Source organism: Strigops habroptila, chromosome 2, assembly GCF_004027225.2.
Source record: "Strigops habroptila isolate Jane chromosome 2, bStrHab1.2.pri, whole genome shotgun sequence".
NCBI lineage: Eukaryota > Metazoa > Chordata > Aves > Psittaciformes > Psittacidae > Strigops > Strigops habroptila.
In genome coordinates, this window is record NC_044278.2 from 115,526,027 (window position 1) to 115,545,352 (window position 19,326).

General features: G+C 43.9%; 1 protein-coding gene across 2 annotated transcripts in view; it reads right to left on the bottom strand.

The window, feature by feature from the left end:
• Window positions 1-19,068, bottom strand: part of PRCP (prolylcarboxypeptidase) — a 31,412-nt gene extending 12,344 nt beyond the window's left edge. Inside the window, exons 1-2 of one of the 2 annotated variants that reach the window (XM_030477242.1) lie at window positions 18,884-19,068; window positions 661-801 (exon numbers count right to left, since the gene is read on the bottom strand). In XM_030477242.1, the coding sequence (XP_030333102.1) occupies window positions 661-801; window positions 18,884-19,009 (267 nt within the window). In that variant the 5' untranslated portion in view covers window positions 19,010-19,068. Of the gene's footprint in view, window positions 1-660; window positions 802-1,784; window positions 2,005-18,883 lie in introns of those variants that run through there. The other variant, XM_030477244.1, reaches the window with a different exon arrangement.
• Between the last annotated feature and the right edge of the window lie 258 nt (window positions 19,069-19,326).

Genomic DNA, 19,326 nt, shown 5'->3' on the forward strand with positions numbered 1-19,326 from the left:
ATTACTTGTTGACAGCAGCTTGTTACCAACAGTTATGGAAAGAGGCAGACAGAGAGCGCCTGCTGACAGAACAAAGTGTGTAAGCAGTCCCTGGTTGCTTCCAGCTCCACAGATGCCACCTCCTGTTGTGTTACTGAACTTTGGATTGAAGCAGTGAAAAATACCCACACACTCCATTCTGCATTTGTATCAGTCAGGGAAGTAAAAGCTCCACAGGTCTTGTCAGAGAACAAGAATCATCTATCTTTGATTTCCAGCTCCCTTCATTTCATTTCACATTTTTCTCAGAGGACAAAGCCCCATCAAGATGTCCCATTTTATGTGGGGACTCTAAAGTACTAGGAAAGGTGGAATTTGGTCCAAACTTTTGCATACTTAGCTTGGAGCACCTTATAATGTTCTCTCTGGAAATTTTCTTCACTTACCCAGGAGGTTAATACAAGTGCATCCCTTTCTCTATGGGCTTTGACTAGGACCCTGAATCCCCTAAAACTTTTTCTGTGCTTTTGTTTAGCTTCCTCTTCCTTCTATAAGAATTATAACCATTACAAACATCCCTTTAAATGATGTTCTGACACTGTCTCCTTGTTATTCTTTATTTTTTCAGTATGCCACCACTGGGAAGAAAGACTGTAATTCAAGAATCTATTTTCTACATACTGTATTGTTGCAGAACCAGGTGATGTCTCCTTCATTGCCTGTATAAAATAGTATTGGTCCATTGTCTCCCTTCCAGTGCTGATCTGCTATTAGATACCGCTGCTGGAACGTAAGATTTTCATCAAATCCGAAGTGATCAACCTGTAACAACAAGAAAAACATGGTCAGGAAGCTGAGATTGATCCTGGAGTCCACTGGAAGTGCTGACAGTCATTTTGCAGATAGAAAATAAAGAAGGAAAAAAAGAAGTTCTACAATAAAAATAATTATGACGTTGAATTAATTTATATTTTTAACACATCAAAGCTCTCCTGCTTTACAAAGAAAAGCAGCCAAAATTACAGGTGCATGTGCTGAAGGAGAAATGTTATTTTCAGTCAGTAAAGACTAAACCCATGCTCTTTTTATAGCATGATACTTAACATGAGGTAGCCTAAATATATTTAGGCCATCAGATAAATCTCCTGAGGGGTCACAAAGTATCTGAAGTAATAAAACTCTATCAACAAGTAAAGAGTCATTTTCCTGCAATGGTCTGAGTCCTTGGAAAATCCCTTATCGTTTATAAAAAACCCAAGGCAAACCAAACTAAGCCAAACAAAAACCCCAACACCTCTTTCTTCCCCCTTTTGGCATAAGATTGAAATTTAAACAGATTCTTGTTAGAAAGTGGGTGGGGGTTTGGTTTGTTTTTTGTCATTACTATTATTCTTAGAAAACACTAATTCTCTGTAGTTCTTGTGCCACTGATTTTTCAGATAGTTTGTGAAAGGCTGCTCCTCTCCTTGCATTTTCACTCATTCACATTCCCCTCCCCAGTTCTTTCCACTGCCTTATAAATACTGCAAGCCCACACACAGCACCTAACCAAACCCCACAGTGTCAGCCTTATTCTCTCATCAGAAATTCAATTTCAGTTCTGAAGGTCAGTTTTTCAGCTTTTCTTTGCACTGCTCTGTATGCACTATCCCCTTCCCCAAGCATGCATCCATATGGAGAATTTCAGTTGCTTTTACAAGGTAACTCCCTGCATGGGCATGAACTGAAATACCCACCCAGGCTTTTGCTGTAAGAACTAAACGAAAACATAAAACTAGTTCAGAAGAGCTATGCTGTTTAGTAACCATGTATTCACAAATCATCACCGCTTCTACTCAGCAGCTGAAGATGATCTGTAGCTTCCCAATTTGACTTGTCAGCACAGAGCATCATCTTATCCTTCCACAGCTTCTTGCTGGTGGTAACAGCCTGACATCTGCTGGCTTGAAGATCTCTGCTCACCCATCTGCCTTTACACCAACACCTTTGCTAAATGTCTCTCATGCTCCAGGAACCAACCTTGCACATTTCTTGTTTTGAGAACATCTGCAAGTAAGTATTAAAAAGCAGTAACACACACACAAATCCAAGCACTAGCTGCTTGTGTAGTGACAGTGTGCTGGGCTGCATCCAAAGGAGCATGAGCAGAAGGTCGAGGGAAGGTATTCTCCCCCTCTACTGTGCGCTGGTGAGACCCCCCTGCAGTCCTGATCCAGCTCTGGGGCAACAGCACAAGAGGGATGTGGAGCTGTTGGAGTGAGTCCAGAGGAGGCCACGGAGATGCTCCAAGACATCTGCTCTGGAGCCAGGCTGAGAGAGCTGGGCTGGGTCAGCCTGGAGAAGAGAAGGCTCCTTAAGGGGAGACCTTAGAGCAGCTCCAGTGCCTAAAGGAGACAACAAGAAACCTGGAGAGGGGCTTTGGACAAGGGCCTGTAGGGGCAGGACAAGGGGAATGGCTTTAACCTGCCAGAGGGCAGATTGAGATCAGACATTAGGAAGAAGTTCTTCCCTGTGAGGGTGCTGAGGCGCTGGCACAGGGTGCCCAGAGAAGCTGTGGCTGCCCCATCCCTGGCAGTGTTCAAGGCCAGGTTGGACACAGGGGCTTGGAGCAACCTGCTCTAGTGGAAGGTGTCCCTGCCCGTGGAACTTGATGATCTTCCAACCCAAACCACTCTGTGATTCTATGATGACCCAACTGCCAGGCAGGTTCCTCCAACCAACTCAGGAAAGCCTAACTCTTGACCTACAGGATCCAGTACTCCACACCATGTACTTATGCTTGTTTTGGGCCAAAGAGAGCATAGGAACTTATTTGAGATACACAATCTGCTGTGAAGTGACATTTCCAAACTCTCACAGCTTACTCACTCTCAGGCTGAAGTGAGAGGAGAGCTGTGCTGCAGCTCACTGCTAGCAGAACAGTGGGCACAGCTGAAGGTCCATGCACGGCCTTGACAGACATAAGAGACAAGGTCTTCACCCTGAATAAGCTGACGCCAGTGACTGCTTCCACAACCAGATAAAACTAATTTATGTATGTTCCACAGTTTTGCTCAGTGGGACCATTTACTACTTACTCCTAAGTACATAGCGATGTTCTCATACACATATTCAAGGGCTCTGTCACTGAAAAGCGCTGACAACACACGCTGAGCTTATTTTACCCTGACAACTCATCTGCTCCTTTTTCATTTGGACAGTTATTAGTTTTAGTTTCACTTTCTACAGCAGGCGTAAGAGTTATTAGATGTAGAAAGGCAGAACAAGGTCAGCAGCTGAACGTCTTTGGTCATAAGACCTTGCAACAATTAAAGACAAGAGATTGGATAAGGCACCTCTAATAAAAATCACAGTACAGCTTATTAAACTCCAACACTATTAGAATACATCTTTTGTTCCAGGTCTGCTTGTAAGGGGGAAAAGTATCTTTTCCTATTTAACTTTTCTGGTTAGGCTGCTAGCCAGAGACAGGAAAAAACAGGCTCATGATTTCATAAAAGGCAGACAGGATACATATAAATTAAACAATTAGCTTTAAAACTTGATTCTGCAGCCTTCCTGCCTGAAGCCACAGTGCCAACTACAAGACTACAAAAAGTATTTAACTTTCCTGGACTACAAAGATATGTACCAAAATATCTTCAGTGCAGGAAGCTTTAATATGCAACAGACAAAAAACAAAGATACTATTCTGTGACTATATGATACAGTGGAGGGGGAGGAAATAAGGAGAAAAAAAAAAAGATCAGAGTAATTTAATGGATAAGCATCCTTTTGACACCAGGCTGAGTTTATTCAGTGGGGTATTGTGCAGAGCAGATTCTAAAGCCCATCTTGCTGTTCCTGTTCCATAAGAGCTAGCAAGTTAGATAAGCAGTATTCCCAATAGGAATATATTTTCCCAAGTGATAGTTAATTTTATGTTAATTTATATAGAGATATGATTTACTGCGGTTTCCTTGTGATGTGACCTGTCAGTGTACTCCCACAAAACAAACCCCAAATCACAATTCTCCAGTGAGTCTGCCTCTTAATAGTGACAGAGAGAAAAGTATAGGAATTAAAGTTTCCTTTTGCCAGTTTTAGTAACCACACTGACCACAGTGTCAAGATTGTCCATCTTCCTGCTGAGCCACGCTGTAGACTCACTCACTGCCATTAGTCACGTTCTTCTCTCCCATTCCTCCCTGAAGCTGTAAAATGATGAGAGCTTCACAGCAGCTGAATTGCTTCTATTCATCATATTCATAACACAAACTATGGACCTGTGTAAGGTCCAAAGCAGCACAGACAAGTCCAGACTTCTCCGGAAAAAGTCTCAAGTACCTATTACTCAACTGAAGAGCAGGAACTACTTTATTGCTAGATGACGAAGCTTCATAGCTTGCAGTAACTTGTCTTTGCAAGGGTAAGACACATAACATGACTAAAAAAAACCCCTGATGTGATGAAGCAATCAGGGAAAGAGAGAGATGTCACAACTGCTGGTTACTGCCAAGAAATTCAAAGATATTCTGAATACAGAACATCAAAACACAGTTTGGAGGTGTCCCAAGGAACATCTCCTCACAAGAGGAAAAACTGTCTGAAAATAGTAAGTCAGAGCACATACAGAGTGAAGAAGCACAAGAATCGATACAAAGGTTTGGCCACAGAGGGAAAGCTGCAGCTCAAGAACAGCAGATGGAGCTGCCGTGTAGCCAAACTGCGCTGCAGGAGCACAGGGCTGAGTATGGCAGTATGGGCTTGAAACTTAAGGTCCTTTCCAAACCAAACCAGTCTATGATTCTACGGGAGCTGCTGGTTCTCATTTCACAAGCACTTCCTTTCCCCATTCTTTGTAGAACGTGTATGTAAACAGATAATAAACCCCACAAACTGCGTGAAGTACACTTCACAAATTAATCACACAGGTATTTTTAGCTTTAAGTCAAATTTCATTACAAAGCTGAACCAGAAAATTTCTCTTCCACACTTATGCAAAGGAGTAAGACACCAGCAATGACTTTTGCAACCAGACTTAAACAGAGCAGACCACAACAAAAGAAAGGAGTTTAGTACTCATTTATAATTCCTTATCTGTTGGTTAGAAGTAACAATAGCAAAGGTGTATGAGCATAGATGAGGTTTTTCTAATTACAGTTTTCCTAATTACAGTTATTGCCAGGATGTCAGCAGTAAGTTCAAGGTCCTGAGCAACCTAATGTGATTTTGAAATTGGGCCCAGCTTGGATTGAGAGGTTGGACCAGATGACACGCAAAGTTCCATTCCAAAAATAAACTATTCCAGGATTAATCCAAACCAGTTATACCACTTAAAGTGTTAAGATCCTTATAAACAGGACTACCTAGTTAAGTTTGGTTAGAAGAAGGTACAGTCATCAGCGGTAGTACAACAGCAACGTTTTACAAATGAAAGAATGATGTACATAAACCACTAACACAAACATGCATTGTTACTAATAAAAGGAAGGAGAACTGAAAGTAGTAAGCTATGAGTAAGTTTAAGGGAAACAAGAAAGGGACCTACAAGAAATCTGGAGAGAGACTTCTTAAAAAGGGTGTGTAGTGTCAGGACAAGGGGGAATGGCTTTAAACTGAAAGAGTTTAGACCTAGATGAGCTCTTAGGCGAAGTTCTTCCCTGTGAGGGTGCTGAGGCGCTGGCACAGGGTGCCCAGAGAAGCTGTGGCTGCCCCATCCCTGGCAGTGTTCAAGGCCAGGTTGGACACGGGGGCTTGGAGCAACCTGCTCTAGTGGAAGGTGTCCCTGCCCGTGGCAGGGGGTTGGAACTGGATGAGCTTTAAGGTCCCTTCCAACCCAAACCAGCCTAGGATCCTATGAAACTTTTGTCAGCTGTGGTAGGCAGGATGGGAATACTCTGGAGGCCTAAGCTGTGAGGCAAAGGTTGCTCAGTTCCGTGTACATGAACCATATTTGATTAAAAAAAAGAATGACCTTGTATTTCCCTGCACATCTTTGAGTTCAAAGACTCACAAAGCATTTGGGGAAAACAGACACATACACACAACAGATTGCTTAAGCAGCAGCCACTACCCAAAGTGTTGCTGCTGCGAACTGCACTCAGAGTTGGATTCAAAACATCGTAAGGCAGTATGAGACACTGCACCCAAAGGCTGAGGAGAGCTCCAGACTGAAGACTCAGCTCAGCAGCTTTGATCCTTTAGGTCAGAGAAACTGTCTACAGCAAAGTGCAGCTCATCAGCTCAAGATGAGGAGCCTTCTCCTGACTGGTCCACTTAAATCCAGACTGGAACCCACTGTGCTGCCTTCTGCTGGAAATACATGGCACATTGCCTTGACTTTACCTTGAATGTGCTTTTGTTGAGCTCAAAGACGACTTATATCAGGATAGGGGTTTTTTTTAAATGTGCTTTTTTGTTGTTTTGGAAGTCCATTTAAAATAAAGCAAGCCACTCTGCCACACATCTCCCCTGGGGAGGAGACAGAAAAGGCACAACAGATGTTATTGTACAGATGCTAGCCTGCTTAATATACTCCTGGAAGTATTCAGGAACTATGGCAATGAGCAAAGTATAAAGACAAAACAGGACATGTGGCCTAAAACCCACTTCCTTCTCAGCAGCACCTTAAGGTCATTAGTGATTACAGAGGTAGGACAGTAAACCCAAGCCTTTACAGAAATAGACTATAATTCACAGCATAACTTCTAACCAAAGCATTTCATGTCATTCGAGGTAGTAAACCAGCACCTCATAGGTTTATGCTTTGGAGTCTCTGGCAAGACTGTGAGCATCTGAAAGCCTTTCTGTCATGCCTTGAATTTCAATCCTATACACAATAGTTTTATTTTCCCCAACTTGGATATTCCATGTGAAATCAAGCCAGGGGATTTTAAGAGTCATGCTCCGCCCTCCACACACTCAGAGTTGTTTTGAGTGCTCATCCTGTCTGAATTATTTCCTGAGGACAGGAAGATACAGGATAGTCTGAGGATATCCTCCTGTGTGCACAGCAGTGTGGGCACCAGCCTCTTTGGGATTTCACTGATGTGTTGCTATTCCTGGTTTTACTCCTGACAGGCTGTGGAACTCCAGCCCACTTACTGTTAGTTTTGCTTACTCTTGTAATCTTTGCTTCCTCTGTGTAAGTTGCAAGTTCAGGAGGGCAGGGACTATTGTTACAAGTACCACTACACATAATGAAATAGTCATAGAATGGTTTGGGTTGGAAAGGACCTTAAGATCATCCAGTTCCAACCCCCTGCCATGGGCAAGGACATCTCACTCTAGACCATGTCATCCAAGGCTCTGTCCAACCTGGCCTTGAACACTTGAACATTTACCACTTCTTTGGACAAGCTGTTCCAGCTCATTAAACCCATTGCAGCAGTAAAGTACTACTAAAAAAACCCAAACTTGCACACTATTCATGTCTTCATAGCAGGAGAGACAGAACCAGAACTGAAAGTCAAATAAAAACCAGTTTTAGAAAGAGTCTCCCTCCCTGACACTCTTCTTGTTGCTTTGTCTCCTCCTATGACATATTTATGTGTATCACAGCCTGCCAGGACTGAGGCTTCATCTCACTGACAGCTGGTAAGATTTTCCCAGGTTTTCTTCTGTATTAAATGAGCAAGGACAAAGAATTCATTTTAAATGCAAGGAACAAGGTGTTTCCTTGCTTTCTAAGCCGATACTTGCACAAGGAACAGCAGAGACTGAAGATTAGCACAAGTCTACTGGAACGCATAATCACAGGATGCTCTGTGGAAAAGCAGGGAGATGTAAACTGCACCTTCTTGCATCATGTTATCCCACTAACTTAAAAGTCCTATACGTTAAGAAAATTGTGATCTTCCTTGCTCCCCATAATTCAGAGGTTTTGTTCACTAGATTTATCACTTTTAACAAAACATCCAGACATAACAATACCCATGGGTTTTGCCTGTTCATTGATTCTAACTCCTATTCTACTAGAGATGGTCTAGAGCAACTGCTACCAGTTTTTCCTTGGTTGGAATTAGCTTGCAGCCAAACATGCTCTCTCCAAAACAAACACACATCCTTGTAACAGAGGGATCTCTTACTGTGACTACGTCCTTGTGAACACACTGGCCTTTGACTAGAATCCTGCTTCATGTATTTTTACTTCTTTTATTCTGCAGAAACCACATCGCCTGCTCTTGGGAGGTTGCAACTGTTTAAGGAAGTCTGCTTTTAGCACTCATTTATCACTTCAGTGATTAAAAGCACTGACAAGGAAAGCCTCAGACAGGAACTCTACCCCCCATCCTGAGTCACAGTTTGGCCAAGGTACTTGCAAAGACCAAAGGGCATTTAAACACCTCCAGGATATGCTGTAGGAAAGCACCAGCCTACCCAGGTCAGGCCCTGTCAGAAACAAATGTTATTTTTGTGTTGAAAACCTAAGCAGCTAATGAGGAGAACATAAACAAACTGCTTTCAACTTCCACAAGCCATTAGTAGTTGTGTGCTGTGACAAACTCCGGATTCTGCTTACCATGTAGAAATGAAGTCCGTAAACACATTTAGGCTTTGATGACTTGGGTGTAAAATCTTCCAGCAGTCACAGTGAAGATGCAACTCCTTGTTTAAACTCCCCCAGTTGGAAGGACAGTCTGAGAGGTCCCACAGGCCCTCCTAACAATTTCTATCCCACACTTGAGTGCTGCAAAGCTCCAGCACAAAGGAGAGAATGAGTGATGAAGGCAGGAATTGCTTTGATCAGCTTTAGTGCTGGCACTCCTTAACCATACCCTCCATTTCCCTGTCACTCTCTTTTCTCCAAGCAATGGAGGGGTTTGTGCTGCTGAGAATCAACCAGCTTACATAAATTTGTAACAAACTACTATAGTGATAAACACACCAAGTGTTCACATCATTGATGCTTCTATTCAAGGCATTATTGTCCTGGGGAAGTTCTTACATGGGACAAGGGATAGCGCAAGGCCTAAGGAACAAACCAGTATTACCTAAAGTGTGTTATTTCACAAGGGTGAAATGAGCATGAAGACACACTACAGCAGCAAAAGCACAATCGCCCTTGTGAAAGGTCTCTCAGACCCTTAACAGGCAAAGGCCTGTCATGTTTTCCATCTGCCTTCCAGATTGAATTACAAATCCATCACATTTGGAGGATTAACTTCAGAGGAGAGGAAAAAAGTGGACATGAACCTTCAGTATGTCACAGGTTAAACAGTATTAAAACATTCCAGTTTTGCTGAGAGTGTCCTGAAGTTCTGAGTGGGACTAATTGTTCAAACAGAAGACTTTACAAAGTAAGTTTGATCTTCTCTGATCAAAATGGTTTTCATTTGAAAGGCTTCCTCAGTCTGTTTAACAGAGACATGAGGAAGAAAAGCGTTTCAGATTCAAGGCAATATTTTGATGTAGTCAAATATTTAAGACATCTTCACCCCTGCCAAAAAACAGGGCTACAACTTTCTACTTCACCACATATTTTTACAGGATCAACTCAAGTTGCAGTTGTTTTACTTGAGTTTTTCAGAGCTACAAAGCAATCTGCTCTGTTCTATCGTTCTCCCAGCTTTAGTTCAACCACTTATTTATGGTTTATTCTCTACAGCTACTCCCTCAAGACACGGGATCCAAGGAAGAGACCCACATAGTAAAAGCAAACAGGAAAACTATCCTGTCATCCATATGGATATTCTTCTAACTGGGGGCAAAATGGCAAAAGCTCAGTGGCAATTTATTTGTATTAAAAGGCACTGAATACCTCCATGAGGTCCAGTGCCAGGGATTTTACACATGCCACTGTGGATCACTTATTTAATAGCCCACAATTCTTATGAACATTGGGGGGGATTTCAGAAAACAGTATCAAAGCAGCCATTAGTCATCCAGACCTTATGCAATAGCAAAAATACCACATAGCAACTGCTGCTTTGTGAGCCTGCAACGCATCTGAACACTGAAGAACAACTGTCTGCTTACAGGACTCCAAGGCTTTGGTAGACAGCATGATAGGGAGACAGCAGCACTCAGGGAAATAACATCCATGACTCCCTACGGTTGAAAAGCTGTTCTACAGATCATTCTACTTTACAACAGAAACATCCAGGTCTCTTGTCACAACCATTACAACAGTTCTCCAGTGGCTGAAAAGCTCTAGCAAACACACAGATAAACAATAGGTCTTTATGCCAGCACCCAGAATTGAGACGGATCACAGATGGTTTTCTTCTCACAGCAAAGCAACAATTTTCTCATCTAAATAGATGAGATTTTTATCCAACATTTTTCTATTTCCATTTTCCCTTTTCCACTGAAAACCAAGCGAGAGCATTTTGTTATGTACTGCCGTGTTCAGAACAAGCTCTGAACAACTCCACAGACATTGCTAAAAGCCATTTGCCATCACCTTGTAGGACAGGAGCTCCTGCTCAGGAGTTAAAGGAAGTCTACATTCCCCTCCAGCAGCAATGCCTTGCAGGACTGCAAACCATACGGCCATGTATCACTGTATAGTAAGCTTAATGGTAAAGCCAGCACTTCCAAAGCAGTAGCATGTGCATCTGAGCAGCTTCTGCAGAAGCTTCTGCTTTAAGGGAGTCATGCAGTGGAGCAAAGCAAGCTGCTGCTTTGAAGCATAAATGAAACAGTTTGTTAATGCTAGTTTTGCTTTCACCCACTTCCTCTAGTTCAGTCTGGCCTCAGTCCAAGCCCTGCTGAAGTCAAAGGAACCGATGCCCATCACTTTCTGTTCCTGTTGTCTTGAAACGAAGTTCCTGCACGGAAACTACCATCTAAGGCTACCTCTGACTAACATTTTCACGCTAAGACCCTTTATAGGTCTTTTTTAGAAAGGTTTTTTTGCTCTTAAAGCAAGAAAACTTACTCTCTTTAGGAGCAGAATAAATAAACTAGAAATTAAAGGAGAGGCACCATCAATTGTCTGTATCAGCAGTCAGAGGGAGAAGCTAGTGCACAGTATCATAGCTCTCTGCATGCTCACATCCCATGCAGGCATTTCAGCCTCTCCTCTTCAGGAGACATAATTCTCAGATCTTCCTCTACAAACACCTTTTCCAGATAATCTTCACCTAATCATTCGGAGCACTCTGTACAGTTCTGGCGTCCTCAACATAAGAAGGACATGGAGCTGTTGGAGCAAGTCCAGAGGAGGCCACGGGGATGATCAGGGGCTGGAGCACCTCCTGTATAGAGATAGGCTGAGAGAGATGGGGCTGTTCAGCCTGGAGAAGAGAAGCTGCGTGGAGACCTCAGAGCAGCTTCCAGTGTCTGAAGGGGGCTACAAGGATGCCGGAGAGGGACTCTTCCTTAGGGACTGTAGCGATAGGACAAGGGGTGATGGGTTTAAACTTGAACAGGGGAAGTTCAGGTTAGATGTAAGGAAGAAGGCTCTTTACTGTGAGGGTGCTGAGGTGCTGGCACAGGGTGCCCAAAGCAGCTGTGGCTGCCCCATCCCTGGCAGTGCTCAGGCCAGGCTGGACAGAGCCTTAGGCGACATGGTCTATGGCAGGGGAGTTGGAACTGGATGATCTTAAGGTCCTTTCCAACCCAAACCATTCTGTGATTCTCTGAATCGAAGTCTTAGATCTGAACTAATTTATTCTTTCTGGGGGTGGCAGGTAGGAAGGAGAATGAATTTCAACATGGAATTTTATGCTCATGTTCTGTATTGGATTCTCCATCTCACTTTGGTGAGATCAAGGCCAGCCAACGGCATAAGAAGTTCTACAGTGTGCTGATAATGTATAACATTACGCTAAATTGGTGAAAGGCTAGAGGTCACACTTGATCATTTCATTTTAAATCTCTAAAAATTGAAGAAATACCTTAATTGTCTTTATTTCATACATCCTGGAGTATTTAGATTTTATACCTAAAGCAGAGAAACTTGTAAGACATTTAATGGGGCTGTACTTAGTTGTTTTCCATATACCTGCAAAACTGTTCATCTTTGTTTTCCAGGCATGTGAATTCAGAGAATGAAATACGGACAGAACAATGGGAATTGCACTTTTTCAGCACAGGGAGTACCTACTGTCCTCCCTGCCTGTGGTGTAGGGAGATAATTCTATTTACATTTTTAGTTGCTATCTCCTATGCTTTAGTTCAGCCCAAGTGTGCAGGGAGTATTTTCTGATACTCAGCACTGTTACAGTGGTACTGCCAAGTGACATTAGTACTGTCAGTTGTGCTGTGTGTGCCTGCTGTTCTCTAAACACAGATAGTGAGCAAAGAACAAAACTTCTTCTGACCTTTTGGGCTGTTGTTTCTATCTTCAAATTGACATAACGGCTTTCTCCATGATTCACTCCTACAGCCAAGATACGGAGTTTATGTACAAGCTTACCCTTGTGCAAGCTTAAAGTGAGAGTGATTCATAGAATCACTGAATGGTTTGGGTTGGAAAGGACCTTAAGATCATCTAGTTCCAACCTGCTGCCATGGACCATGTCACCCCAGGCCCCATCCAACCTGGCCTTGAACACTGTCAGGGATGGGGCATTCCCAGCTTCCTTGGGCAGCCCATTCCAGTGCCTCACCACCCTCACAGTAAAGAACTTCTTCCTTATATCTAACCTGAACTTCCCCTGTTCAAGTTTAAACCCACCGCCCCTTGTCCTATCGCTCCAGTCCCTGATGAAGAGTCCCTCCCCAGCATCCTTGCAGCCCCCTTCAGACACTGGAAGCTGCTCTGAGGTCTCCACGCAGCTTCTCTTCTCCAGGCTGAACAGCCCCAACTTTCTCAGCCCGTCTCCATACAGGAGGTGCTCCAGCCCTCTTATCATCCTCGTGGACTCCTCTGGACTTGCTCCAATAGCTCCATGTCCTTCTTATGTCGAGGACACCAGAACTGTACACAGTACTCCAAGTGAGGTCTCATGAGAGCAGAGTAGAGGGGCAGGATCACCTCCTTCGACCTGCTGGTCACGCTTCTTTTGATGCAGCTCACTGCTAGAAGGACATGAGCGTTTGGTACAAGTCCAAATGAAGTTAACAGGAGTTCTCATCCACACCCAGCTTGCTACTTCTGCCATGTGCAGTTCTGCTTATTGTTCAGTCCTTCAACTCCACAGACATTGCTAAAAGCCATTGGCCATCACTTTTTAGGACAGGCAGAAGTTCTTTATTGTGAGGGTGGTGAGGCCCTGGAACGGACTTTAATCAAGACAGTCCACCAGAAATCTTTCAGTGGCCCATTACAGCTTTTAATGGTTAAAGCTAGTGAGATTAAAACTACTTATTTTCAGAGAGAGTAGTGATCATTGATGCTTTTTGTAGTCTCTAGTATTAACTGCTCACTTGAAGGAAGTTGTGAGGAAATTGTTTCCTCCTTAATTTGAGAGGCCAGTGTCTGCTTTGTGACCCACAGATAAGTAGTGCATAAAAATAAGAATTCACTGACAAGCTTTAACAAGTACTTCCCCCTTTTCCTGTCCACTGAGTAAGAGCTATTGTTTCTGCTTATAGACCTGGTTTATAGCTTACAGCTCCTGTTTGAAATCACACTATGAAATCACAGAGTAAGAGCTGCCAAGTACTCCTGTACTACTTGATGAGTAAAACATATTCCAAGTAATTCACCTCAGAGATAAACATCAGCATCACTTCTTCTCTAAGCATTGAGATAACTTTTAATTGGTACCAAGGGGCTTCTGTAAAAAAAGCACTTTGTTTTTTCCTTCACCAGAAGTTAAAAGTGCTACTGTATTGTGGTGCCAGGCATGAAAAACAAACCCATCTTAGCCATTCCTGACATCTGTTGCTATTCTGAGACACCAACCTGAGTCACAATGAGACACTGAAAAAGCTGCTAAGAGAATTAAAAGGCTCATGGCTGAAAAATACTCCATTAACATTAAAAGAGCATATACATAACTGTTGTACATATCTTTTTAGTGACATTCATTTACATATATCAGTAAAAATGACAAATACTGAAAAATCATACAATCAGAGACTGGTTTGTGTTGGAAGGGACCTTAAAGCTCATCCAGTTCCAACCCCCTGCCACAGGCCAGGACACCTTCCACTAGACCAGGTTGCTCCAAGACCAATATCTTGTTCCATAATTGCAAGCTTTCTTCTTGCTGAATACAACAAATGCAACATTTGTTTCAGAGCAAACCTGCATCCTTAGTTTTGAATGATTTGATAAGTTATGACAATATTGTCACCAAAAAGGTGATCCAATCTCTTCAGGGCGCTTTGCTTTACTCGGCACATTCATTTCACAACCTGACTGAAGCCAAATTGTTCTCTGATGTAGTACTGATTTTCAGTTAGAATAGGAAAATTCTGATATTCACTGGCTTCCTCTAGAGCAAAAAGAACCATGTCTGAAAGAGAAATAAATCTATCTTCACTTCTTCTTTGAGGTACTTCCCAGATTCTTTTCTTGGCTTGAAACGTACATTCTAATTTTTGCACTTGCAGGCATTTTCTGTGCCTCACAACTTCAGTCTGTGACACAAAATTGGGTATTAAAACCACCTGATATAGCCAGGAAAGATCAAATTCCATTACTTTTTAAATTTCATTACATTGAAGCTTCAACAGAGCTTCCTTTTATGAACCATAATATGAAGTGCAGACATGTTTTAGAGCAAAGACGTGTGTATGAATTTACTAATCTAGGAATTACTGACACAGTTATGAAAAGTAGGAAGTTACATGCTATCAGAACCCATCTTCTGGAAACAGTGACACAATTGACATGCAGTTTCAAAGACAATCTCATCGAAGGACCAGGCTCAGTAATTTGCTGAACAAAAGTCAATTTGTACTTGTTACATTGGTTCTTGGACAAATTCATAGCAGTTCACAGAGCAAGTGATGTGCTTACAGAGTGTGGTTGGGATGAAAGATCCACCAGCACATGAAGTCTCACACAGCCGTCAGTTATCAAAGTGAGTGCTGCACTGTCTAAGATGACAGTTTAGCACTGAGAAGCCTTCAAATATCAGGAAATTTAAGGTATCATCCTCTCAGCACTTAAAGCACCACAAGTTCTCAGCCTATGGTTTTTGTAATGCTGGTATGTGCATCGAAGGCAGGAACAAGGCTCCCCAAAGGTCAGAAAATGCCTGACTCCAGTCCCCTCCACCAAGATATCAGATAATTTCAACTTGGGCAAAGAGAAGTAGAGGCTTTTGGATGCCTCACTGAGTCCTTCCAATGAATTTGAGTTGTGGTCATGGACACAGCTACCTACAAAGAAGCCATTCAGAGAGCAGCGATCTTCCTGCAGCTCTATACATCCTACACATCATTCTCTCTGTAAAGTTCAGTTTTGGATGGATGAATTTAACACACAACTCACAAGCAACCTATCAAAACAGAAGCGAAAAGAGTCTTGCCTACAAAAATCACACTAGTACATCAGAAAAGGAAGCCAGCTTCCCCAATATAGATGCATTTTGTTGACAAAGATGTGGGTGATGGCAGAGTTTCTCATGTTTCTCCTTCAAGGGCCATCTACTAATCTAGGCCAGCATAAGGCATCTTTATACTGGGGTAATTTCACTCATGCATTGGAGGAGTAGGTCTGAAAGGCATCAGTTAGTTTTGAAGGGGAAGGAAATTGCACCCCCAAGCCAAAATAGTAAGACTTGTTAAAGACATGCACAGGCCAGTACACAAGCTAAGGTCTTAGTCACACTGACACAGGCAGTGCTTGACTTATTTCTCAATATTCTAGACTTTAGCCTCATCCTTAGGGACATCTGACATTTAAAATGGTAAAGAGGAGGAAGTTCAATGTAAATGAGCATTGAGCTGAACTCTCACCCTGTTATTTCCCCATTTCTATGAAAGCAGACCTGAACTGCACTGCTTCTCAGTAAAGGCTGATGCTAAACCCTCAAGCAACACCACTGATCTATAGGCCTTCATGCCAAAAGGCTCCATTTAGAGGTTGTAATTGCACATGAACATTCTCAGCCTCTGAAATTCAGTTCTCCAATGGGCAACATGAATTAATTGTGCTCAAGAGGTAACTTTTAAAGCAACAGAATTCATGCAAGGAGCCTTTTTAGACTTCTCCAAGTTTTCTTTTGTAGAAGTATTAAGTATTTAAAGACTCTAAAGATATTTTAATGTAAATAGGTATAAGAAATGTTTCCTTTGTGACAGCAGAATATTTGGCTATATTATAAATTCATTTTCATATGGTATGGTTTTATATAAATTATTTCGACTTAGGATGAAAACCAAAGGGAGAAACAAGAATCAAAACAGGAACTTTAGCTAAGAAGAAAGACTGGGCAGCACAGAACAGAGGCAGATGATTCACGTTGGAAGCAACTATAATGTAAGTAATTAAACCTCAATAATCCTGAGAGGTGGCAGAGTATCACCACCCCTATTTAACACATTAATCATGGCAGTTAAGTTCCACTACAGAATCACAATGTAATTACAAGCTCCCAGACAGCAGCTCTCAGTGCACATTTCAGAAGGGCTGCAGAGTTCACCTATATCAGTTCTGCATGTTAAGCTGCTGATAAAACACTGTCTTATGCCCTTAGTGTGATTAGACTTCTTATGCTAACCATGTTTCTTTCAAGTGCCAGGCAGCAGCAGTCAAGTCTTTGATGAATACAATAGAAAATACATGGATATAGACACATTTTCCCCCCATGTTCAACACTACTAGTAAGTCTTTGAACAAGGAAAGCAAGAATTTCAAGGCCTGTGTATTCCCCCTCTTTCCTGCAGCAGCCACCTTCAGCCAACATGATTTTACCTGAATTATGAGGGGAAAAGAACACGGAAAAGACTGAAGGAAGATATGGCACCAACTTTACAGCAGGATGTTACTGGGACTCTTCACTCAACTCTTATCTACCTCCCAAAATCCACATATCTTGGGTACACAGCAGCTCTGCAGCTTTGCTGGCAACTGGAGAGCACAAAGGCTGTCTCTGATAGCTGAGGAGGAGAACCAGCTGATACCACAGCCTAGAGATGGGACGAGGACAGAGGTGTGAGAGCACAATGACAAAGGGTGGTTCAGACCAGGGCACAGAATTTGTATTGCTGATGCTATGATAGCAATGTGCAACAACTAAAACAGCAGAACAATTAGGTGTCAGGCTTGAAGTTACAACACTACCGCAGGGTTGGCATCCCAGCCAACACTGACCACGCACTGCAGGAGGTATCTGCAATATGTCACCAGAATAAGCTTCAGGGTTATTAGTGGAGGCACCCAGATCTCAAATCACCACCTAAGTGACTGAAAAGCATTAGACCGATGCTGCCAAGACACAGGAATTCCATGATTGATGCAGGGAGACCACTGGAAGAGGAGCGCTCCCAAACCAGTAACACTGTCTGTAGGAGAACATAATCTCAGTGGATGGATTTCTCACTAAAATTGTTCCACCTCTCACACCTCAAATGACAGAGACCTTGACACTAAAATTATTCCATAGCTATTTAGGATAATTCTACAAGGGTTATCTGTTTTCTTCCTATCTCTTGTCTCTGAAAGCATTGTCTTCCCATTTTTCTCATTCCATTTTAAGTTCACCTTTTACAACTTAAACAGGGTAGATTCAGATTAGATATAAAGAAGTTATTCCCTGTGAGGGTGCTGAGGCGCTGGCACAGGGTGCCCAGAGAAGCTGTGGCTGCCCCATCCCTGGCAGTGTTCAAGGCCAGGTTGGACACAGGGGCTTGGAGCAACCTGCTCTAGTGGAAGGTGTCCCTGCCTGTGGCAGGGGCTTGGAACTGGATGAGCTTTAAGGTCCCTTCCAACCCAAATCACTCTATATTCAACCCATGTATTGCCCAAGATATCTGAGAATTAAGGCCAGGGGATGAAATTCAGATGCAGGCTACAAGCTGGATTGTAATCAAAGCCAGAGAACACTAGAAGTGTTCTTTGCCCTCATTGTGCCTCCCAGCAAGAAGAGCCATCACTTCCCCTGCTAAAATCAGGTTCAGGACAAGTGAAGATGCAGACACCCCGACATGTACAAAGGAACTGTTGGCTGGTTTTGTGAAAACCTGTGAACAAGTGGGGGTTCAAGTTTTCTGCAAGAGAACCACAGCACTTGGAGCCAACATTGTGGATCCGTGCACAAGCTAGGGATTTTGCCAGCAAATTGCAAGGAGAAACTTTGGAGCAGGCAGGAAAACAAAGCTCAGGTTGACAGAAATCTGTTCCCTATTTAAAAGGGACAAACAGAAATCACACAGCAAGCACCATCAGGGTATAACTCTCTGCCAACACACTGGGCAGAATACTTTGAAAAGCAGGCTTTGGTGCTAGTATATGGTGAAGAGATCATCAACTGGGTTGAAAAGACCTTTAAGATCATCAAGTCCAACCATTCCCCAGCACTGCCAAGTCCACCACTAACCCATGGCACTGAGGGCCTCGTCTACACGGTGTGTGAACACTTGCAGGGACGGTGACTCCAGCACTGCCCTGGGCAGCCTGTTCCAATGCCTGAGCACCCCTTGGGGAAGGAATTGTTCCTCATCTCCATCTAAACCTCCCCTGGCACAACTTGAGGCTGTTTCCTCTTATCCTGTCACTTGTACCTGGGAGAAGAGACCGACTCCACCTCACTCCATCCTCCTTTCAGGCAGCTGGAGAGAGCAATAAGGTCCCCCCTGAGCCTTGTCTTCTCCAGACTAAACCCCCCCAGGTCCCTCAGCCATTCCTCATCACACTTGTGCTCCAGGCCCTGCACCAGCTCCGGTGCCCTTCTCCGGCCCCGCTCCAGCACCTCAATGTCTCTCTCGTAGTGCGGGACCCAGAACCGAACACAGGATTCGAGGTGCAGCCTCACCAGTGCCCAGCACAGGGGCACGATCCCCGCCCGGGCTGCTCGGCACCTCCCCTTCGGTGGGACACTCGACACCGCACGGTCCGACCGCGGCGGGCTCCTACCTGCTGCGTTAGGTACCGCGTAAGGTAGGTGCCGCTCGGCCGCGCAGCGCCCCGGCGGTGGCGGTGGGGAGCGGGCAGGGCGGCGGGCGCGCCGAGGAGCAGGAAGAGCAGGAAAAGCCGCCGCATGGCCGGGATGAGGAGCAGGGGCCGCCCCGCCGCTTTATACCGGCTGCCCGCAGCCGGCCCCGGCAGGCGGGAGGAGCGGCGGGCGGCAGGACCCAGCGCCGGGCGGGAGGCGGTGCCACGCGTGCGCCCGGGCCGCTGTGTGACACACGTGGAGAGGGTGGGCACTAAGCAGCGGGGCTTTCCGATTGGCTGCGGAGTAGAGGGGAGTTTAGGCGCGCTTGTCGCGGTTGGCTGCGGCGTCCTGCAAAGAGACAGCGATTGGCTGCCGCGTCTTGCACAGAGACAGCGATTGGCTGCTAGGAGCACGTCGTTCGTAC